General features: G+C 53.2%; 3 protein-coding genes across 3 annotated transcripts; 1 reads left to right on the top strand and 2 right to left on the bottom strand.

Moving 5' to 3' along the window:
- Positions 1–952: 952 nt before the first annotated feature.
- NOP10 (NOP10 ribonucleoprotein) lies at positions 953–1,770 on the bottom strand. Its single transcript, XM_082648326.1, has 2 exons — positions 1,642–1,770; positions 953–1,341 (listed from the first exon to the last, which is right to left on the bottom strand). Exons 1-2 carry the CDS (start codon positions 1,693–1,695, stop codon positions 1,201–1,203), a joined length of 195 nt encoding a protein of 64 aa, XP_082504452.1. The 5' UTR covers positions 1,696–1,770; the 3' UTR covers positions 953–1,200.
- A 1,984-nt stretch (positions 1,771–3,754) lies between these two features.
- Positions 3,755–13,444, top strand: NUTM1 (NUT midline carcinoma family member 1; the record flags this gene model as incomplete). The annotated part of the gene is made up of 7 exons (XM_082649339.1): positions 3,755–3,785; positions 5,770–6,478; positions 8,527–8,655; positions 9,775–9,914; positions 10,426–10,712; positions 10,996–11,109; positions 11,459–13,444. The coding sequence occupies exons 1-7, from the start codon at positions 3,770–3,772 to the stop codon at positions 13,442–13,444; spliced, it is 3,381 nt and encodes a 1,126-aa protein (XP_082505465.1). The 5' UTR covers positions 3,755–3,769.
- A 1,151-nt stretch (positions 13,445–14,595) lies between these two features.
- Positions 14,596–21,848, bottom strand: LPCAT4 (lysophosphatidylcholine acyltransferase 4; the record flags this gene model as incomplete). Its single annotated transcript, XM_082649050.1, has 14 exons — positions 14,596–14,858; positions 15,133–15,319; positions 15,656–15,754; positions 16,902–17,034; positions 17,366–17,491; positions 17,757–17,839; positions 17,968–18,022; positions 18,535–18,569; positions 18,768–18,826; positions 19,114–19,174; positions 19,302–19,414; positions 19,787–20,007; positions 20,344–20,486; positions 21,735–21,848. The coding sequence occupies 14 exons, from the start codon at positions 21,846–21,848 to the stop codon at positions 14,704–14,706; spliced, it is 1,584 nt and encodes a 527-aa protein (XP_082505176.1). The 3' UTR covers positions 14,596–14,703.
- Positions 21,849–22,964: the final 1,116 nt, after the last annotated feature.

Below are 22,964 nucleotides of genomic sequence, written 5' to 3'. Positions count from 1 at the left end.
TAAAATCAGTGGCACTAAGCAAACATTCAAATTCAATGTCAAAGGCCATGAATGAGAAGATTGGGAAATACTGACTTGATTAACTTGATAAGGAAAGGAAGAAGCTAGCATTTCTTGAATGCCTATATACGATATTTTGCCTCATCATCCCTCTAATATGAAGTAATTGGATTAAAAATTTATGGTTGCCCCATAATAGAAGCTCAAGTCCTAAGAAATCTTCCAGGATTTAAAAAAAAAAAAAAAAAAATTAACCCCCAAGAGTAGCTTGAAAAACAACAAAAATCCCTGCTCGAATCTCTCATACCTCATCTTCTAAATTAAAATCCATGTAGAGTTCCACATACCAGCTAGCTACCAGAAAGAATATAAAGTTAGGTGTACGTAAGAAGAGAGAACTAAAAGCCTGGGAATATTTCCAGAGGGGCGGTAAATAAAGGCATTCCTATTCACAACGGTTGGACAAACACTGTAGGTACATTAAGCTCCACCACTGAACCCTATCAATATTAGAGTTAGAAGAGCAATTAGAAATGATGAGAAAAATGGAACTAAACAGGTTGACTTTCTCAAAGGTATACAGAGAGGGGAGAATCCTGGTCTCCTGGCTTCCAATTCAATGCCTTTTCTCTACAATATAGCTGCTGTTATTTTTCAAGCAACTCTTCCATTTTCAGTCAGATGTCATTTCAACGGACAAAAAAATTACTTAAGTGAGCACACGGGTATTTTTCAGTGGATGCTGACAGCTGCACAGGAGTCTTTCTCAAGGTCTCTTCCCCATCCCCAGCACGCTTCTAAGACTCAAAGCACAGCAATGCTCCTGCTACAGAAGCCACCAAAGTTTCTCTTCCAAGTGGTCTTTTGTACCCCTGGGGCACTCTTCCCTCTCGTCTCCCTCGTTTTCGTTTTTAAACCACTCCTTTCTTCCCACAACACACAAAATAAGAGCTCTTTCAAATCATTTTAATAACCTGGCAGTGATTCAAAGTATGCAAAGAAGATTCAAACATCTTCCCTTTAAAGGGGATGCTACCATGATGGCCTCACCACAAGCATGATCAAAGGCAAGGATGAGACCGGATGCAAGGAGCAAGGGTCGTAGCAAGACTTCAAGGCTCACAGATGGAAGAGCTTGGTTTCAGAAAGTCTCCTGAGAGCTAGCAGGCGGCAGAAGAGACGTGAAATTTCAAGAGATCCTCAGAGGACGGGGCGCGGTTGCTGGGTCATGAGCACCTTGAAGCGTTTCTTGATGGTGACTCGGTGTCGAGAGTATTTGTCGTCTGGGGAGAACCGAGCAGGGTGGGCCGAGCAGGTCTGCTGTCCCATGGGGTCAAGCTTCTGCTCAAGGAGGAAAGACAGAACATAATCTCAGTACTGGAGTCGTGGGAAAACCCAATCACTGGCGTCGTGAGGGAAATGGAGGCTGGGATGGGGAGGAGGCCGCGCGAAAAGGGTAAACATGAAGACAGGAGCCGCGACTGCTCAGATCAAGAAGCCACACACTCCTGCCTCTACCACGCCAGGCTTCTGGGCTTTCCGGTCCCCCCACCCACCTCGGCAACTGACGGGCTCGTCTCGACCGTTCCTCCCAACGACATTTCTCGCCATGTTCATATACAACCTGTTTCCTCCTCTCACCTTCAGCGTGTAGACCCGGTCTCCTTGCTCGTTGAGGTAATACTGGAGAAACATGACCACACAGAAGCGTGGGCTTCTCAGTCTGCAGCGCCTCTTAACTGAAGGCCTCACGTGTCAATTTCCTTCCGGGATAGCCGGGAAGTCTCGCTCTCAAAGCGCGCCGGGAAATGTAGTCCAGTTTATGCCTTTCTCCAGCAGGCCAGAATGGGGGCGCACTAGCGCAGGACTTGGCCCGTTGCAACCCAGTCGCAACCTTGCGGGCGGGCGTTCTAAGACACGTGGAGTGTGCCCACTGTGTGCCAGACTCTTCTAGGCATTGGAGGGGGGGTGGGGATGGACACAGATTGAACATTAATGAATAGAATCCTGTCTTCATCTCAAAATTCACACCCATTTCAGAGGCAATGGGTTTCTAGCACCTGGAGAAACCAGGACTCCAGGATCCAGAGCCCCTTTTACCTCAGGGAAGAAAGAAGGTTTTCTTCCCTCCCCGTTTTTACATCCGGTTCCCTCGCCCTATTTCAAAGTATTGGCGGCAAAGAGTGCATGATGGGTATTCAATATTCTGTACGAAGAAAGCGTGAAGTTATTTTATGAAACTCGTGAAGTATGTTTTAGTGGTCGACCCAGGATTCAAACTCAGGTCTCTACCACAAATTCAACGTTCTTTCTTATAGTGGTGAGTAGCTAATAATAGCATAATAAGATGCACCTCCTAGAGGTATTGCGAATTTTTAAAAGAACGTACAATTTCTCCTTATAGGACTCTAGTTTAAAGAAATGAAAATTGGAACCCAGATATCATTAGAAAGGTGATCATTGCCGTACTATTTATAACGGCAAAAACATTGTAACATATATTAATTTTATTAACAGAAAAACCGGAAAGCTGTTTTTTTTTTTTTTTAAGAGTATAGCTTCTGTTTACTTGTAGTTGCATAAAATACCTCTGCAAGGATTCAGAAGAAATTTGGTTTCCTCTGGGATAAAGAACTCGGTTCCAGAGGAAAGGAGTGGAGGGAGACTTGCTGTGTATGCCATTTTGCATAGTTTGACTTTTTAACCGTGCTGATGTATTATTACCCGTTTAAAAAATTAAAATTATTGGGCTTCCCTGGTGGCGCAGTGGTTGAGAGTCCGCCTGCCAATGCAGGGGACACGGGTTCGTGCCCCGGTCTGGGAAGATCCCACATGCCGCGGAGCGGCTGGGCACGTGAGCCATGGCCGCTGAGCCTGCGCGTCCGGAGCCTGTGCTCCGCAACGGGAGAAGCCACAACAGTGAGAGACCCAAGTAACGCAAAAAAAAAAAAAAAAGAAAGAAAGAAAAAAAATATTTAACAAAAATTTAAAACAACAAAAATAATTTAACAGATGAAAAGAAGGACATTTTGGTCTTGAAATTTTAGGCTGAATGGCAGTTTTTGATAAAGTGGGGGAGGCTTTTCAGCCAAGGGTAAGGCTAAGCCTTCTATGGACTGCAGAGCTGATGGTAGTGGTTTATTTGGGAACTGCAGGACAGCTTTCCAAGGAAATGATATGCATACAGTAATTCAACACCCTTGATCTTCTGAGACAACCCTAATTTCAAGCATTCTGTTCCCTTGATCCTTAAATATACAGACTAGGTACTCTGAATTTGGTTTAGAAAATACAGCCAACATTGAATTGTCAAGAGTTCGCCACAACCTGCTATTAATAGGAAGTCAGGTACCAGAACTGGGTGTAATTGAAAGGCACAAAACTAGATATATTGGTAAAGAATTGTATAGGGAACAGGGATGTAAAACTATGCGGTTGGGAATCTGAGAAAGAATTTGCAAGTTGTCCTAAAGAGATACACAACAATTGGGTTGCCATACTCTGATTTGGAGGGAATTCCTGGTTACTGCCTACATACCAGAGCCCTTCATGGAATATCTCCCTAACCTCACCCTATATTCCCCCTCCCCTCCCCCACTGCAGAATGCCTTGAGTCCTAGATTCTAGTTCTGTTTTGATCTGATCTTTACCCTCCCTTCCTTGGATCCTTGTGTATCTACTGGAGCCAGGTTACTCTCTGGGTCCTGTACCTGCCTGTCTCATTCTGGAGGCTTCCAGACAGCCGCGGTTAGTGCCCAAACCTGAGAGGATGTCTTCCGATGGAGGTGAGTCTGCAGGTGGGGGGAAGGTCCCTGCCACCTGCTCCCCCCTTGGAGATTCAAAACTTGACACTTTACGTGGGGACCAGCTCTCTGGGCTGACCTCGAGGGATGTGAGAACACTAGACCCCGTCAAAGGCATCACACTTGGGGAGGCTGGGGAAGGAGATCGTGCCATTAAGACTATGGGTTGGGGAAGGAAGAGGGCCCCCTGGGTGGCAGATCAAAGTGCCTCCGAGGAAAGTGCTGAGTAGAGAGAAGGGATGGTAGTTAGCAACTTACTTCTCTGGAAGAGGGATTCCTTCAACATGTGTTTGTGTGGCACGGGCAGGGGTGTGTGTTACGAGGGACACAGAGGGTTTCAAAGGGAAGACCCAAGTTCTGTTGTCTTCTTTAGGCAATTGGAGGCTGCTCTAGAATTTTGCCCTGAGAGAACTGAGCTGGGGCTGCTCTCGCTCTTATCGGGTGGGGGCGAGTGGAAGCCTTTGCTAGAAAACTGTTCAGTGGGGTCATCTGTTGCCAAGTCTGTAGAGAAATGTCCTCTCGGAAGCTAGACCAGAAGGTGCTGTAAGTGCCTCTGCTTAGAGCCTCTTGGCTCCTTGCAGCCCCAGCGAGGGCTTCTCTTCTAGTTCAGGGAGCAGTTTTCCTTGCTTTCCCAGGGCCAGGGGAAGTGGGTCACTCCAGCAGGGATGAGAACTGGGGCTTCCCTGAGATGCTGTGTCTTTCTACCTTTTGTGGAACTCAGGCCTTCAGACCCATTTCACTGTGTTCCATACTTCGGGGAGTATTCCTGGCCCTCTGCTCTGTGGTTGAGGTGAAGGGTTTGCTCGTATTCCATGTCTCCTTCATGATCAGGAAGCAGCGGAAGCTGAATGTTGTTAGTTTACCAGTGGAATATTCTTTATAAGAGGGGGAGGAGAGTAGCATGAAATTAGGCAGATGATCTTCTGCTACTATTATTAAAAGTCCTGGGCTTCCCTGGTGGCGCAGTGGTTGAGAATCTGCCTGCTAATGCAGGGTACACGGGTTCGAGCCCTGGTCTGGGAGGATCTCACATGCCGCGGAGCGGCTAGGCCCATGAGCCACAACTACTGAGCCTGCGCTTCAGGAGCCTGTGCTCCGCAACAAGAGAGGCCGCGATAGTGAGAGGCCCACGCACCGCAATGAAGAGTGGCCCCCGCTTGCCACAACTAGAGAAAGCCCTGGCACAGAAACGAAGACCCAACACAGCAAAAATTAATTAATTAATTAATTAATAAACTCCTACCCCCAACATCTTAAAAAATAAAAAAAACATAAAAAAATAAAGTCCTAGGAGATACACATCCTGATTAATTAAGTACACGTTTTATGTATTTATCCCTGGTGTCTTTGACTAGAGTCCACATAGCCCCTGAACTGTGTTTCAGACTTCATTGTCAGTGCCTTGTTCAAAAGTGGACCCTAAATTTCTGATATTAGGTGTTCCAAGCAGATAACGTTTTAATAGGTCCTGCATCTCCTTAAAGCTCTGGAAACCTCCTCCCCACACCGCCTTCCCCTTACCCATTTCCTGGCTCTTATCTCTAGTCATTCCTGGCTGTTATGTAACAAAATTCCTGGGAACAAAACATCTAATGCACACACACCCCCTTCCTGGGAACAGTGCTTCTGCGTCTGGTGGCAGGGACCACAGAGCAGCTGAGAGCAGAATCCAGGTGGTGTGAGGGTGTTTGGAATGTACCCGTATGCTGGGTGACATGTGTTATGGGGTATGAACTCGTGGGCCTAAGGGTCCTTGCAGCTTGCTTCCCTAGCGCACTAATTCTCAGCAGGGAGTAAGGGACATCAGAAATACTTGGGGGACATTTGCAAACTATACATGTCCCCCCTCCCTCACCTGTTGAGAATCAGGGCTCTGATTCTTCAGGGACTAGAGTGGAACTCAGATGACCTAGCTTCTGGTCTCCTCTTCTCCTTCTCCAGCCCCTCGTTTTCTTTGTCTCTGCAGCGTCGCCATTGCCAGGACACGACATGACCCTGAAACCTGGCGCTGCCCTGTCTCCTTTCACTGCACTTCCCTTCCCACAGCCTGGTCCTGGCCCATCAGACCAACCACCCTGGGGGCCGCCCTTGCAGCACCCCATGCCTTCAGCACTCTCTGCAGGCAACCCTCTGGTGCTCTCTGCTTTCCCCAGCCCATTGTTGGTGACAGGGGATGGGGGCCCTGGCCCCAGTGGAGCTGGAGCTGGCAAGGTCACTGTCAAAGTCAAGACAGAAGGAGGGCCAGCTGAGCCCTCCCAAACTCAGAACTTTATCCTTACTCAGGCCGCCCTCAACAGGACTGCCTCAGGCGCTCCCTTCGGGGGCCCTGAGAGTCCTGCCCCCGGATTCCTGACAGCCTCTAATGTGAAGACCCTTCTGCCCCCGAAGGCAGTTGGGGTGAGCCAGGAGGGCCTCCCAGGCCTTCCTACTCAGGTTCCATTACCAGCTGCCCAACTGGCCCCCATCGTGCCCCCGGAAAAGGCTTCGCCAGGGCCGCATGGGGCAACTGGGCAAGGAGGTCCTGCGGCTGCCCAATCCAAGCCCTCACTGGATGACCTCTCTTATACCTCCAAGGGTGTTTATGAGAATTTCCAATGCTGGCAGCGCTACAGAGCGTTGGCAAGGAGGCACTTATCCCAAAGTCCTGATGCAGAGGCCCTTTCCTGCTTTCTTATGTAAGTGGAGAGACCTGAGATTCATTATTCTAAAGGCTTTTAAATAAGGAGGATTTGGGGATGGACAAAAGAGGTTAGGCTAGTTAGGAATACTTGAGGGCAGGTGATGAGGGTGCTGGAGATGCTATGATAATAAAAATAATAACGACGAGGGCCACAACCATAACAAGCCTCTTTACCCACGTGCCAGATGATAACGAGCTTTCAGGTGTCTCCTCTCAAGTGATCTTCACAACCCTGTGAGTTCAGGCAGGCATTTTTATGGTCATCCTCATTTACGGATGAGAAGACTGCAGCTCAGAGCAGTGATTGGAACTCGGGTCTCTGATACCGAGTGCCAGGGCCCTCCCGTTCTATTTTACTACCTTTTGGCATGGAGTTGAGCTGTCCAAACTGGCCAGGATGAGGAGCACTGGGAGGGGAGGATGGCGCGCGGCCGGGCTGAGGAGCTTGTGTGCCACCCTCTCTACCGCCCCCCGATTTTTGTTTTTGTTGTTTTGGCCACGCTTCGCGGCTTGCGGGATCTTATTTTCTCAACCAGGGATCGAACCCGGGCCCATGGCAGTGAAAGCACCGAGTCCTAACCATTGGACTGCCAGAGAATCCCCCACACTGCCCCCTGTTTTATTCAGGAGAATTCAAGTTGAAATAGGGAGACGGTAGAGCTTGCTTAGTGGTCGAGGACCAAGGCCCCACCACTCACTAGATTTGTCATCCTGGGCCCTGGCATTTACTCTCTTTGTCCTCAGTTTTCTCATCTAGAAAGGGGATGATTATACCCACCTCAGAACGTTGCTGAAAAGATGAAATGAGTTAATGTATGTGAAATGCTCAGCAGAGCGCCTGGCACAGAGAATGCTTCATTAAGTGGTACCTGCTATTGTTATTATTAAAAGGCAATCTAGAAGAGGAGAAGAACTCACAAAGGGCCAAAATGTCTGTGTGAGCGGATGCTTGGCCTGGGAGCCCAGGGTCATAGGCTGTTATGTTTATAAAGCAAAGTCATTGACCATCTGGGGAATTTTCTTCCCACCAAGACCCTCCGTCTCTCTCAACTGCACTGTACTCTCAGCATTTTGTGTAAACCACCGTATAACGCATGCCACATCTTACTGGACTTAAAAAAAAAAAACCAACTGTACCTGTTGTTCCTCCAGTGGCTGAACCCCTAAAGGAATCCCCCCCTTCCATCCTGACTCTGGAGTGAATAAATCAAAAGGCTCCCCCAAAGTCCTTGGTGTAGATCACCGTACCGACTTCCCGCTTTCTGCAGACAGCTCTGGGTTCTCTCTTGGAGGCTGGCAGGCTGAATTGCTAACTCCTGGCCTATTTCTGTTCTCCACGTTCAGGGGCTCTGGGCAGGGTCTCCCCCAAAGTGCAGTCCAGACCCTCTGCCACAGTCACCCGGGAGGCTGGTAAGACGCTCAGAACTGGGATTCTGGGGCGCTGGCATCCATGGTTATAACAAGCTTCCCCAGGTGATTCTACACAATAATGATTGAGGACTCATGGGAAGTCAGAAAGGCAAAAATGCATCATAAAGAGCTCAAAGAGTATTGATATTTGCCTGTGACGGGTATCCCAGAGGCAAAAAAACACTTAAAAACCAACAAATAAAAACACCACACAGCCTTTAATTAGATTCATTTGGGTTAGGGAGTGCCTTTTTAAAAATGTAAGAGCCATTGGGCAGGGTTCAGCCTACTTTACAATGAATCCCATTAATTGAGTAACATGAGCGCTTTCTTCCTCATGTTTTGTTGAGGACAGCACTGTGAGAATTCAGGGTAGTTGATTTTAAAGGGTGGGGAGACAAACAGTCTGATTTTGTGCGAGGTTTGTAAATTTCAGTGGGAAGAAAGGCCAGTGTGGTGAATGGATGGATGTGAGGTTGGGGGTCTGGGATCTAATCAGCAGTGGGATGTGACAGGGACTGTGGGGCATGTTTGATCTGATGAGGGGCCGGGGGTGTGCACTGAGGTGGGTGTCAGGGCAGGTGGGAGGGGGGGTACACTTGTAGACTGTGACTGACCCAATGGGGGTTTTAGCCCAGTGCTTCGTTCCCCGGCCCGGCGGAAGCCCACTATGACCATGGAGGAGGGACTGCCAAGGGCTGTGCTGGAGTGGGAACGTACCAGCAACTTTGACCGGATGATCTTTTATGAGATGGCAGAAAAGTGAGTCCCACCAACCCTCATCCTCCCCAGGGGGGCTGCGTGGCTGAGGGGTGGGAGCAGGTAAGAGAGGCTTGGGTCTGGGCTGTGGATGGTTACTATAAGGGATGCTGGAGGAGAGGTGTAGACTAGCATAGGGTCTCCTGGATCCTCACTGCTTCTTCCACCATCTTGACTCTTGGGCTTTTCTATCCTATCTCCTCTTGGAAGCTCTCCCTTCTCCAGACCTTGAGTTGTATAGGGGCCTTGATATTGAAGCTCTTAGGATGGGATTGGAGCCCGGTTGGTGTCAAAAGTCCATGCTGAAGGGAACCTAGCAATGAGGAGGTAAGCCCTACTAGGCAGGTTCTTTCCTGTCTCGCTGACCAGGTAGCAAGTGACTACTGATGCAGACCTTGGGGCCACCACTCCTCTGGAAAGAGTTTAGCCCGTCATCTTAGGGAGGGGCTGGTTCTTGAAGAGGTTTGTCAGGGCAAGGTCCTGGATGCCCAGAGTGGTCTTCTGGTTCATATCCCCCATTTCTCCATGATAATCTCCTCGGTTAAAAAAGTAACTCAGGAAAATGAACCCTTCCCTCCAAGCTTAACTATCACTTTCTCCCCCAAATCTGGACCCATACCTCCTAGATTTACCCTTCCAGGACCCCAGTCCCAGCCTCAGGACTCCTGGATCTCAGCACTGCTTCTTGCTGGGAACCTGCCTTAAATTGCAACCCAGGCCCTGCTTTGGGATTTCAGGCATCCTTTATGGTTGTAGGCAGGGGCAGAGGAGGCCTTGAGGAGCGGCCCACGTGTGGGATCTTGCCAGGTTGTGGCATAGGCCTGACTGAATTCAACAAACCTGTATTAATCGCTGCTGTATACCCTCACCAATGCTGGGTGAGACAGCGTATGAAAAAGCCATGCATGGCTCTGTCCTGTGAAGCTTACAAGCTCTAGATTGTTTTCTTAACAAGCTTCCTAAGTGACGATTGTAGGTAGGGGGGCTATGTGGAGACCTTGTGAGTTTTCCCCAGAACTGTTATTCGGCCCTCTGTGAGTAGATACCCCGGGGTCTTGTGTCTGGGTTTCGAATGGATCTTGGTCTTCTCAGCACTGCCTGGGCCTTCGGCACCCTCTGCAGGTTCATGGAGTTTGAGGCCGCGGAGGAGATGCAGGTTCAGAACACACAGCTAATGAATGGGTCCCAGGGCGTGCCTCCTGAAGCCCCTCTGAAGCTTCATCCTCCAGGGACCCCAGCCCCCGAGGTTTGCCAGCAGGCAGGTAAGGCCGCCCAATTCCAACAGGAACCGTGGGCCAGAAGCTCAAAGGGAGGTGTGCAGAAACCAGTCACGGATCAGGGGAGGCATTGCCTGTGCTTCTACCAGTTTCCCTCCAGGCAGGGGCATTTGATGTTCCAAACAGGACATACATAGGAGACTGAGTTCTCAGGTTCCCTTTGTCCTAAGCTAGGTATTGATCTTGGCTAAGTAAACCAACTACTCTCTCTCAGAGACTGTAATTGAGGCACATGATACCTCATCCACCCAAGAAATGGGGGCTGGATCAGGGGGCTCTTTGGAGTTTCAGGGGTTCTGAGATTCCTCATCCAGATTCTCTCTCAGACCCTCCAGCTCCTAAATATCCTCCCCTGGCTGGTACCGTGTGTCAGGTCTGCCTGCTCCAGTCTGGAACCGTCTCAACGTGCCCAGGTTGCCGTTACAAATGCGGGTGAGAGGCAGAAGCCGAGGCCTCGGTGCCGCTTCCCATTTCTCCTTCCTGCTTCACCCCTCAGTGTACATTCCCAAGAAGGCGGCCTCCAAGGCGCGGGGGCCCCGCCGGCGGCAGCGCAAGACCCAGAGGCCTCCGGCTCCTGAGGCACCCAAGGAGATCCCACCAGAGGCGGCGAAGGAGTACACCGACATCATGGAAGGGCTGCTGGCGAGCCACCCGGCCACCGAGGAGTCGGATGGAAAACAGGAAGAGGAGGAGCAGCAGCGGCAGGAGGAAGGGATGTATCCAGATGCGGATCTCCTGAGTTACATCGATGAACTGTGTTCTCAGGAGGCCTTTGTCTCCAAGGTGGGCTGGCCCTGGGTGTCTGGTTTCTAGCAGATCCTGGGGTGGGAACTCCAGGGAATCAAAAATCTAGGGTTCTGCCCGAGGCAGTGGGCGACTCGACTGTCTTCCGTGCTGAGGAATATGTGTGCATGGGTGCACACACGTGGATGCGTGAAGCTGGTGTTTTCTAAAAGCCCAGGGAGAGGGTGGTGAGTAGGGAGGTGCATGGCTGCTTCTCTAGAGCCTCTTGGCTCCCGTTATCTCCTGTCAAGAACTCCCATCACTTTTCCTTCCATTTCCCCAGGTGGAGGCCGTCATTCACCCTCAATTTTTGGCAGATCTGCTGTCCCCAGAACAACAGAGGGATCCCTTGGCCTTAACTGAGGAGCTGGAACAAGAAGGACTCGGTCTTGTCCAGGTAAACCTGGGAGGTAGAGACTATCAGAATGAGAGGCTCCCGTGGCTTTACCTAACCCTACACTGTCTTGGATGGTATGGCTCCTAGAGACAAACAGCTTCAGCAGTCAGCTTTGGGTGCAGAACAAGTAGGCAAGGGACCGTGGAAACGGGAAGCATAAGGGCTCAAAGCATGGGAATAAGACCCAAGAAGGTGGAAAAGAAGAGCTGTGGTTATCTGGCTTTGAGGCCGTTACTTAAGCCACTTGCTTGCGTTCCCTGCCCTGCCCAAGTATCATCTACCCAACACCCAGCCCGCCACCCCTTCTCACAACCACATATAGAACAATATCTGTCCATTCTCCTTCTAGCTGGTCCAGCAGCGACTCCTGCCCTTGGAAGAGGAGGAGGACACAGAGGCACCTCCAAGCTGCAGTGGAGCTCTATTGGACTCGCGTCCTTCTGTTTCTGATGAGGATGAAGATGGGGCTGGGCGGCCTCGGCCCTCACCTGGGCTTTGGGTGGCTGGAAAGTCTGCTTCTCTGGGAAAGCGGGCAAGAGAAGTGCCTGCTGGGCAGGAGCAGGACTTAGATGGCCTGAGGGGGATGTGCAGGGATGGGAACACTCTGCCATCCCCCAGTGGCTGGGACCTGCAGCTAGAACTTGCAGCTCCACAGGGAACGCAAGGGCCCTTACGTATAGAGAGAAGAGGGTCTGGGAAGGTTACAAACCAGATAGCCCCACTTCAGGATGGCCACCTGGGAGGCGCTGAGTCCCCCGGGTGCTCCCTGGTGGGTGATAGGACTTCCGAGGCTCTGCCCCTTTGCTGGCAGGAAGGCCCCCAGTTCGAGATAGTTCTCAGTTTGGATGCTGGACTTGCAGAGCTGGCTCCTCTGCAAGGACAGGGGTCAGAAAAGCAGGCCCTGGGGCTGCAGACTGAACGACAGATAGGGGGTCTTGGAGTGGCTCCCCAGGAGACGGAGCCATTAGCAGTGCCCCAGGAAGGCTCTTCAGGGGCCATGTGGGGAGATGACAGAGGTCCTCCCACGGTTCAGAGTTACGACCAGAACCCTTCCCCTAGAGCAGGTGGGGATAGGGGCGGGGACGGGGCCTCCCTCAGTCCGGGAGTTTGGCTCAGCAGTGAGATGGATGCCGTAGGCTTGGAGATGCCCTTACAGATCGAGGAGGTCATAGAGAACTTCCATGATTGGGAATGTGTCACTGAGCACCAGCAGGGCGGCCAGGCATTGGGCTCCAGAAGCAACATTTCTCTGGGTCCTGGAGAAAACACAGCACCTGGGGATGTGGGAAGCAGCATAGTTAGCTGTGCAGGCACAGATGCCACAGCTGCCCTAGAAAAGAGAAACTACTGCAGCTCGTCAGGACCTCTGAGGGCCAACAGCCCGGCCTCAAGCCTTAAAGAAAATAGAGAGCAGAGCCCTGAGACTCTATGGGATCCCAAGCATCTGTGGGTTGAAGGTTGCCCCCCGTTGCTAGAAAGCAGAATTGGTGCCTCTACACTGGGGGCTTCTGAAGAAACCCTCCTGCCTGCAAATCAAGGCAACATCCTTATCCTGGGGACCCAGGATACCTCCTCCTTCCCTGAGGCCAGCCCAGAGGCAGGGAGCGGAGGCAATTCCACTTCTCCCCTGGTGGAAGCCACAGATCAGGTCAACATACTAGATGTTAGGGATGCCGGTGGCCTCCAGCTAGGGGTCAGTAAGGATACCTGCCCACTAAGTTTTAATTCTTATGACCCCCAAGGAGAAGGCAGGGAGGATACTGATTTATCTGAGCCTAAAGACCTTGCTCCCTTACCAGGAGATCCAGAGTCTTATGCACATGGGACGCCCAAATCAACGGCTCCCCACCAGGGCCTTAGAAGCACTTCCCCTAGATTAGTTCTGAGAGAAGCCTCTCCTGTCAAAGAAACATGCAGCTCAGCAGATGGGGCCAAAGGCGAGGAGTGGGGGGACGAGGAGGACGAGGAATTCTCCAACTTTGCCCACCTCTTGGCCTCTAAACTTAGCCTCTCATCAAGGGGGCCTCCCCTCAGTTTTCGCCCTGCCTCAGGCCTGTTCTCCTCAGGGGGTCGGGGGGCCCAGAGAGCATCCCACTCCCTCGTTGCTGAGGCAAGAGGCCTCAGCCAGCCTCCGTATCCTGTTGCCAAGTCTGGGAAGCGAGCTCTAGTTGGAGGCCCAGCCCCTGCTGAAAAGAGGCCCTTCCAGGGAGCTGAACTTGGGGCACCTGGGAAGAAACCCCTGCCTCTGGGAGTGGTTCGGGCCGCACAGCCTCGTAAAAGAAGGCGTGATGGTTTCCTCACAGGCAGGAGGAAGAAACGATGTCGTACCCAGTAGGGGGCAGCGGGACCATCCTGTCCCACCTGCCAGTCCCTGCAGCTGGGGGGCCCAGAGTAGATCTCACCCTGGGGACACACCAACTGTTGTTCTCAGCCCTAAGTTGTTTTGTTGTTCTGCAAAAGTGGCAAGCGTGGGAAAGGGCTAGGCTAGAGGTGGTCCCCTTGGTGAGAGGTTGGGGGGAGTACCTTTGGAAGTTGTATGGGGAAAAAAAAAAATAAAGATTTTGTTGTTGGAAAATGCTTTCAGTGTGCCCCTTTGTATCATGTCTTTGCTCTAGATGTGGTAAGATGCTGAAAAGAAGAAAGGAGGTGAGGGCGGCCTCGGATTTGATGGGTCCAGGTGACTTTCCAGCCTCTTCTAGGCCCTCTGATAAGCCCTGGCGCTGAGGGTCCCCCATGATTACTTTATTCCTCCCTCATCAGAAGCCTGGATGTGGTGTTCGGAGGGCTTCTCTGGATATCCTACCAGTATCTGTTTCTCTTTAAAAGTCCATAGATGGAAAAGCCCTTCTTTTTAACCTGTCAGATTTCTGGGATAGGTATCTGTTTTCTAAATCTAACTAATTTCCATAATTGTGCCTAGACACAGCACCTTCTTTAGGGGGGGGCCTTTTCTTCTTCCTTGAAAAGCAGCTGGACAGAAGGGACTTATATGTCCCCAATTCATCCTACGGCAGAAACCCCCTGGGCTGCAGGCAGGACGGTTAGTTCCTAACACAGGTCTCTGTCCCTACTATGGCGGGTGGAAACCAATCTCAGTAGGATTATTAAACATGAAATGGTAATTAGCTATTTTTTAACCTCTAATGAGGACAGAACAAGAGGGAATAAGCTGAAAAGAGGTTTGTGAGGAGGCCTGTTAGAGGGTATGACAACAGGAGGGAGGATACGAGATCTGCATGCTCCGTCTGGAAGTGACGAGGACTCATTGGCTGTGGCCAAGAGGACTGACCTTGAGAACCTTTGGGATCTTCCCATGGGCGGTCTGCAATCATGAGTCCCTTTCCTTCCCAGCTAATGATACCGCCAATGTGACTGAGCTTCGTTGTTTTTTTTAAATAGATATAGATATATATTTATATATAAAATAGTTTCTTACAAAATAAGACCAAACGAACAAAAAATGAAAACCAACTTAAAAAAACCAACAACGATAACAAAAAGTCAAGCAGGACAGAGACGGGCTTGAGGGCCAGGGTTGGCCTCTGGCGCTGCCCTGAGTCTGTGGGCGGGTGCGAGCTGGGGAGGTCGAGGTGCTCAGTCGCCCTTCTGCTTGGGGGCCTGCACGGCCCCGTTGGCCAGAGCAGGGACGCTGTCTGGGGAGGAGGCGTTTGGTGTCTGCGAGGGGCGCAGGTAGGTGCCGAAGAGCTTCCCGTGGAGCGGGTGGTGAACGGAGAAGTCCTGGAACTCACCTGCATGGCAAGAGTGAGACGGGAAAGTAAAGACCTGAAGAGGAGAGGAAGTGGTCCCCAACCCTCTTCTCAGAACTGGTATGTCCTGTTCCTCGCATCTCAGCCTCACTGTCTCAAATCCAAGTTGACATCCTCTGCCTCCCCAGCTGGTTCCTCCCAGCCTTGCCCCTCGGACGTCCTGTTCCCACAGGCTGGCTGCCGGTCCTGTTCCCTCCCAGCCCAGTGCCGGGGGCGCTCCGAGTGCCCGCGAGGGGCCTGGGAGGCCATGACTCACAGAGGGAGAGGCCCTGGCGGGCTCCTGCCTGGCACAGCTCGGCGTGCAAGGTCCTGGCAGCAGGGTGGGGCGAGCCCAGCAGCAGGTGCAGGATGGTGCTGAAGCCGTCTTTGTACAGCAGGCGGCCGGGCCCCTCGGCTTGCTTCTCTTTCTCCTCGGCTTGCTTCTCTTTCTCCTCGGCAAAGAGCTGGGAGGGAAAGGGACGCAAGTCAAGCTCTCTCCTCGTGCCGTCGCCCCGCATGTCTGTCTGACAGGCTCCTCCTCTTCCAAGAGTGTGGAGCCCAGGCCTCCTGCCCCCCACCTCCCACCCCGGGCCCTTTCGAAATATAATCGTCACGGCTGCTGCCTTCTTCCTGTTGCCAGCGAGGCCTCGGCAGAGACGCTGGGGCTCTGCGGTTCAGACAGCGTGGCCCTGGGACACCGAGCGCCTACCGTCCGGAGGCACCTGAGACTGTACACCGCACAGGCCTCCAGGCAGGGTGAGCACAGCCTCCACGTGCCTCCCACCCCAACGTCCTGATACCTCAAAGGCCAGGCGAGTCAGCTCCTCCAGGCTCCTGCCCCCATCCAGAGCCGCCAACGCAAGGGCCACGTCTCGGAAGTCCACCAAACCCCTGGCATCCTGGAGGGTGGAAGATAAACCAGGGCGATGCAGGGACCAACCCCGTGTGCCCCTTCCTGCTCTGGATCTCAGCTCCTCCCTCTTCTCGTCAGGCCTGGGGGGGACCCCTGCCTGTGTCCACTTCCCTCAGAACCGTGAGCCCTAAACTCTCCGGGATCTCGGACAGTCCTCTCGGGGCATGGGTTTGCCTGGTGACAAAGCTCTCCTATAAAGGGATCTCCTAGGAACGATGGAATCCCTCAGGTATGCTGAAGTTACCATCAAGTTTCTGATATACTATCAGGGCATTCTGGACCCCAAGCTGGAAAAACTGGTTCTCTTCTGACTTGGCCTATGTGGGAGAACGGGTCCAACAAACTAACAGGGGGCCACTGGCATAATTCCTTACCAAAAAACTCCCTGAGGATACCTGCTGTGTCAGATCTATGTGGGACTGGGGCACCTGGGTTTTGGTTCTGTTCTCCTACAGGCTATGATGGGAAGCTCCTTTCAGGGACTGTCTGCCCCAGTCCAAGGACTCAGCACACCTGGATCACTCTCTGTTCTCTGAGAGGATGTTGAGAACCATGGTCTGCATCTTAGGTCAAAAAGAAGTCCTTGGGACCACTGGGAGTTGTTCATAAACATTATGAACCTTCTGGGGTTATTATAATTGGACAAGACAACCTGGTTAAATCCCAGGAAATACACAGCTCACCAAGATTCTTGAGAAGGTTCAGGAATCCCCCAGAGAAGCTCTGGGATATGTTTTAAAAATCTGCCCAAGTATTACACATACTTCTGGGTCTCAATCCCTTAACTGTCTAACCTGTCCAATGTTGTCTCCTCTGTATGTCACCTTCCCACCTAACCCTCCCCCAGTGCCCCACAAGGTCATATGATCCCCATCTCTGCCGATCTCCAAAATGCCTCAGAAGTTTATGGACCTCATTGACCATCATTTCTCAATTGTTCTTCTCCACAATGAGTAAAACATTGCTGTTCAATGCACTGGACACTCTCTATATAAAAAATGACTCTCCCAGCAGACCTCAGAAGATGTCCATCGAACAACAGCTGTTAGAGCGTCCAGCCCAGACTCCATATAGGCCATCCACACGGCCCCTCGGATACTGTACTTAAATCTCGAGCATCCCAGCCCCTTTACCTGCTGGAAGTAGCTAAAGGCACCAGCCACCATCTGGGGGTCAGAGAGCTGTAGCTGCCTGGCAAACTCTTCCTGGCTGATCATTCGACTCCGGCCTGGCTCTGCCTCAGTGTCCACACAGCCAGGGGACAGCCTACAAGGGAATTGTCGAAGGTGCAGAGCTGACTCAGTTTCCTTCTGGACACATCACCCAGCAGGATCCTGGCCTCAGTGCGGGTACATGTGGTGTTTTTCTAAGATGTACTCTGACTCATAGTCCCCGGAGAGCCATTCCTACTTTTGTCACTGGGGTTATTACGTATCTTTCTTTTTTCCTCCTTCCTTTTACCCCATTATCTTTTAAAAAATTCCTCTGTCTTCCCACTTTTTCTTTTTTTCTTTTTCAAGACTCTTCTTCCTCCTACCCGTTCTCTTTTTTCTTCTTTTTTCCTCTTGCCCACACCCTCATCTTCAAGGTCACTTACCCAGCCTTCCGAAGCACCCTTCCCAGTTCCCAGAGCTGCGGCTCCAAGGCCACCTTCAGCCGGCCCACCACAATCACCGGCAAGCTCCCTACAAACTCACACTCGGTGGCTGGAATGCCCAGGGCCCTACAGGATGAAGAGGGATGGAAAGCAGGGGAAATGAGGCAGAATACTCGCCTGTGGGTTCATTACTGATTCTGGCCTGCCGACTACGGAGAGATCAGGCCCCTTTCACTCTCCCCTCCCCCACCTCAGCTGTCCAATAGCCCTTCCCCCTGCCCTAGCCATTCCCCTCCCCACACGTGTACCTCAAAACCCCAGCCCTCCTTCCCCTCCTGTGGTCCCTCTGCCCTGTATATCTGTTCTAGGAAATACCCTGTGGGACACTTACTGTGCCATAACCCTCTGGACGTTGTTGGCATAGAGGGTGGGGTCCCTGCTTTCCTCCGGGCTGGGGCGGTACACAGGGAGGAACTGAAACACACACACACAGACCTCTCATCAGGACCTCAAACCTAGGGGCGACCACTTCCACCCTCTTTCCGCAAAGCTTCTGGGCTCAGCAGATGCCCACTCTCCCACCCAACCCACGGGGGTCATACCTCCACATCCACGATGCTGCAGGGCTGAGAGGCTGTGAGCCAGAGGACTTTGAGTCTAAGAGAAAAGAGACCTCAGAGGCTCAGCAATCTCTAACCATGGGCTCCCCGCACCCCAAGGATGGAGTGGCAAAGTGCTGTCCACCGATGTAAGAATAAACCACTAGCCACACAGTCAGCTGGATGAGTATACAGCCGGGAGGCAGAGGGGCCAGAAAGGCGGCAGGGTAAGAGAGAGAACGCGGCAGGTCTAGGCCAGGGGAAGACGTGCAGGCGAGGGTTTTCAGTAACCGGCAGAGGAAAAGAGGCAAGCTGGGTGGTGCGGACCACCGAGCGAGAAAAGCTAGGCAAGTAAGTCAGAAGTCACTATGATTACAGCAGGAATGATTAGGTGGGATGGCTTAAAGGCACTTCCAGATCACAGCAGGAGATGGGAACAAAACAGAGGGACAGGGGCATCCCCTTCGCTAGAGTTCTCTCAGTCCCAGGACGAAGAAGGGCTATTCACCTTGTCTGGAGGGTGGAAGATGCACCACTTCCCACCCTCACCCCAAGAACACCACTACTCACACTCCAGGGCCCCTCCATGCCCAGCTGGTGGTATCCTATGTGGTAAGCAGAGGTGAGGGGAGAAAGGCATTATTTTTCTTCCCCGGAACTGGCCAATCCTCTTGGAGCAGAGGCTCTGACCCTGACCCTGACCCACCCCACATGCACATCCCATGGTGGCACTAGGAGTTTTCACTGATTCCCATTCAGGGTGGACTTGTGCTCCCCCTCCCCCATCTTGAACTAAGACTCACCAGACTGTTGGGGTAGCGGATGAGGACAGGCTGCACAGGCACCCCCGCGATGAAGGCTCCTAGATCCCGTTTCCACCCCCACCCCCCAGGCAGAGGTTAGAGAATGGAGGTAGCTAGAGGGCATGAAGTATAGGCATCTGGATCAGCTCTACAATGAGATCTGGGCTTGCTCCATTTCATTTATAATTTTCTCTGACTCACGGAGACTCTTCAGTGTCAGCTAGGAGGCTCCCCGTCTTCCTCCCACCCCCCCCACCCCTCCACTTCTTGGGTTATTCCAGAGTCCCTCTCCAAATCCTGGGCTCCTTTTTCCTACAGCCCTACCATCCACTGCTGTTTTATTCACCTGGTTTGAATTTAAGCAAAGCCTTCTTGTTGGAACAGGTGCCCTCAGGAAAGAATAGTACCTGGGTAAAAAAAAAAAAAAAAAAAAATCAAGAGACCGGAATGCGGTGGGTGGAAGGGATGAGAGGAAAAAGAAGCCTCTTCAGGAGGACATAAAAGGCAAGGAGGTTTAAAGACCCTTTTACCCACCTGGGGCCACTTGCCTCCTGAGGTAGCCCGCCTTCGGACCTCCTCCACCACCCTGCGCCGAGAAGCTGGGTCATGCCTGGACACTAGGATGGCTTGGTTGAAGCGAAGAAGGGCTGGGGTCCGGAGAGGATACAAGGAGTCACTTGGTTCTTCCCCAGGGGTAGTAACACCTGCAGCCTTCCCTTCCTCAACAGTAGGAGATGCTTCCCAGTTATCTCTTTGCCCTGGGGACCCTCCTTTCCCGGTGTGTTATCCCTTTTAGGGAACTGACCAGAGCTCCCTGCTCTCTTCTAAGCACAGAGCTCAGAGTTGAAGGGGTTGCTTTTCACAAATGGTGTTAATTTGCATTTCATTTGCCAGCATCAGGCAATATCCCTTCTAACTTCTCCCTCCCCCCTTGGGGCCAGTTCTCTCCAGAGTCTCTGATTCCTGTCTCTTTCGCCCAGAGTGGTCATCTCCCCTCTTCACTCCTCTTAATCTCTCACCTCCAATGACAGGAACAGAAAGGTTCTCAGCTCGAGACACAACCTTGGGCAGGTCACAGGGCAGCAGAACAATGGGGTCAAAGAACGTAGAGTGAGGGGCAGCAACCAGGACGGGAGCTTGAAGGCGGGAGGCCCGCTGGCCCCGAACTCGAATCCGGAGGAAACCGAGCAGGAAAAAGAGCAGGCGGCTGAGGCCCAGCACCCCGTTGTGGCACACGGTCCTGCAAGGCAAGGCTGGGCATCAGCGGAGACCGTGATCCTGACCTTCACTCACCCCCCAGGCTCAGACACCCAGGAAAGCAGGTGTCCTTCTTTTGCCCTCTATTACCTGGCAAAGGCGCTAAAGTCTCTGGTTACTTTGGGACATACCAGGGTGCAAAATTTAGAGTTGAGGTCCTGGGTACCAGGGACTGGGCCTGGCTGACTCATCTCACCTACCCAGGCTGGGCAGGAGAGCTTCGGAACCCTCCCTCCTCCTCTCCTTCAAGAGGGAGCAGAATGGATAGCAAGGAAGAGGAATGAGAAGCTGGGTCTCTGGGGGCTGGTTCCTCACTTACTTTCTCCATCCTGTAATCGGCTCCTGAAGCTGCTCCTCAGTAAGACCAGCTACTTGCAGCCAGGCAAAGGGCCAGAGGAGAAAGAGGACGATAAAGGCCAGAAGCACTCGGATGGGGGCCAGCAGTGCCCCCAGGAGGCAGAACTGCAGAGGGTGGGAGAGGAGGCCACTTCAGGGTTGAGATGCTCCCTCCAGGCTTCCCCTCTCCCACAAGAATGGACCCAGGAGCAGAGGACCATCACCCCCGTATACCAGGAGACGAGTTGTGTGGGAACAGGAGATGGGACTGGAACCCAAGGTGGGATGAAGACACCAATGAGGGAAAGAGGATAAAAGATGAATGGGATCAGGGGCCTCACTTTCCCGTCTTTCAGCTGGTGCCCATCACACCAACAAAACTGAAAGACTGTTGAGAGGATTCAAGGATAACTAGTGTGAAAGCGCCCAGCACTGTGCTTGATGTAGGGTAGGCTAGAGATGGTTCCTCCTCCCACCACCACCTTCCATAAATAGCTCCTACGTCTAACAGAAACCAGGTGCATCGTCCTGTCCACTTCGGGTCTGGGAGGCAGAGGGTTGGGAAACACAGAGAGGTCTACTTTTCAGACCCAGGCCATTCTCTAGTTCTGCCCAGGAGCACTTCCCCAGTACTGGGGGAAAGGCGAGAAAAGAGATCGGCCCTACTCCACAGGGTAGGGGTTGCCAGGAAGCCAGGGTGACTCCATGGGCTGCCCTGGGGAGAGTGCAGGTAAACAAACCGAGCCCCAGGAGCCGGCCTCAGGGGAGGTGAAGGCAACAGAAACCTCGGACACTCCCTTCTCATACCACTCCCCAGCCTCCCCAGGCCGGCGCAGCCCTCCACTTCCTGTAGCCAACCCCCCTCTCCACCTCCCTCCCCCCACCCCAGCGGGAGGTGCTGCAGTGCATGGGGGGTGGGGTGGGTAGTGGAAAGGAGGGGTTGCTGGAAGAGCACGGGGGTTCAGGCTCCGGGCCCAGAAACCTCTTCCAAGTCAGAGCCTCCTAGAAGCACTCAGCACGCCCCTGCCCGCCCCCCCCATCCGTGGCCTCTACCTCCATCCTAGCCCATCGGCCTCCGCAGGATGTAATCCGCAGTCTCCCGCGTCCTCCACCTCCCCTACCCGTGGGTCCCCTGCAATCCTCCATCCTCACCTAGTCAGTTCTCACACACCTTCAGCTTGTCTGTCGCCCAAGCCCGCGTCCTCCCCAGGACTCCTCGACCACCCCCTGCCGCCCCCACGTGCGCACCCCCTGACTCCCGCCCCGCTAGCCTCTCACCGACCCCTTTTCGGATCCCCATCTGTATCAAGGCTCCAAAAGGCCTCCTTTTTCTATCCCCACGAGTCCTCCCGACGCCCCCCGCCCATACCTTACCTTAACCCTCTGGAGGCGGGAGAGGTGTAACTCATGCACGAAGGGGTTGGGGGGCGCCGGGGGTCCGGGGGTGGGATAGAGGGGGGCCCAGTCCCCCGGACTTCCCTGGCTCATAGCGGCGGAAGAACGTGGGAGAGAGGGCACCCCAGCCCGGCCCCGGGCCCCTCTTTGCAGAGCAGCAGCTGCAGCTGCAGCAGCGGCGGCGGCGATCTAGCCCCGGCCCCGCCTGGTGCGGGGCGCCGAGGGGCGGGGAGCAGGCTGCGCGGTCGGGCCCGCGTTGTCAAGGAGCCGGCCGAGGGGCGGGGCTTCCAGCGTCCCGGCGCCCCTGCTCCTCCGCGCTCGCCACAGCGTTCGCAGCCCCTCGGGCCATTGTTACGAGGCGGCCGGATGCCGGAGCGCGGCGCCTGCCTGCGGGCTGACCCCGGGCCTGCCCCTCCGGGCCTCCCTCTCGGAAAACCCGGCCCGCGCCTCCCCGCAGGCCTCCGGCTCGGAGCGAGTTTGGGGCGGCGAGGAGCGAGTGGAGCTGAGAACGCCCTCAGACTCTGCCCGGGCGTCGAGGTCACCCTGTCAAGCACAAATCGGGGTGGGGCCCTCGGGCGGATGAGAATGGAAGGGCGGGCACGCAGTGCGCGGAGGCCGGCAGCTCGCGGCCGAGGCGGGGCCCACCACCTCTCGGAGGCCGACCACCTTTCCTTCCTGGTTGGGTCGACGCCATCGCGCGTGGACTTGAGGCGCTCGCGCCCTCTGGCGGCCGTATTGTGCCTAACAGCTCTCGGCATCCGCGTCCTGCCTGAGCTAGGCAGGGCTGCCTGTTCTGGTGTGAGGACTCCATCAAGGAGTGAGGTACCGGCAACCATCAAGACGCTGGTCATACATTTACCAGGGCTCAACCAGGCCTGGACGGGTAGTGCGAACCTGAAAATCTGGGATGACCCCGGACGCAGCCCTCTTTTTCCTCCTAGTCTCTTTTTTCTGTCTTTCTGTTTCTTTCCTTCGCTCCAGTGTGTAAGAGGACAAAGTGATACCCCTCATCCCCAAATTCCAAACTGTCCTAGAAAGCACATAAACTGGTTAGACCCTGGTCGTCAGGCCATGGTGAGATCAGGGAACTGGCTAGGCTTTGAGATCCACAGCCAGTAACACAATCAGAAATAGTGACAAAAAGGAGATAAGAGCCTCGTTGCTTGTGGAAAGAAGCTGCCTTCAGTTCACCTTGTTTTACTTCTCTCT

This window comes from Grampus griseus (assembly GCF_964374135.1).
Source record: "Grampus griseus genome assembly, chromosome: 2".
NCBI classification, from domain to species: Eukaryota; Metazoa; Chordata; class Mammalia; order Artiodactyla; family Delphinidae; genus Grampus; species Grampus griseus.
Note: the sequence above shows the minus strand (reverse complement) of the source record. Positions and strands in the feature narration are given on the sequence as shown.

Coding starts and splice junctions, on each gene's coding strand:
- NOP10 (XM_082648326.1), bottom strand. CDS start 1,695: ATGTTTCTCCAGTATTACCTCAACGAGCAAGGAGACCGGGTCTACACG. Junction 1,342..1,641: donor ACCGGGTCTACACGCTGAAG/GTGAGAGGAGGA, acceptor CTCCTTGAGCAG/AAGCTTGACCCCATGGGACA.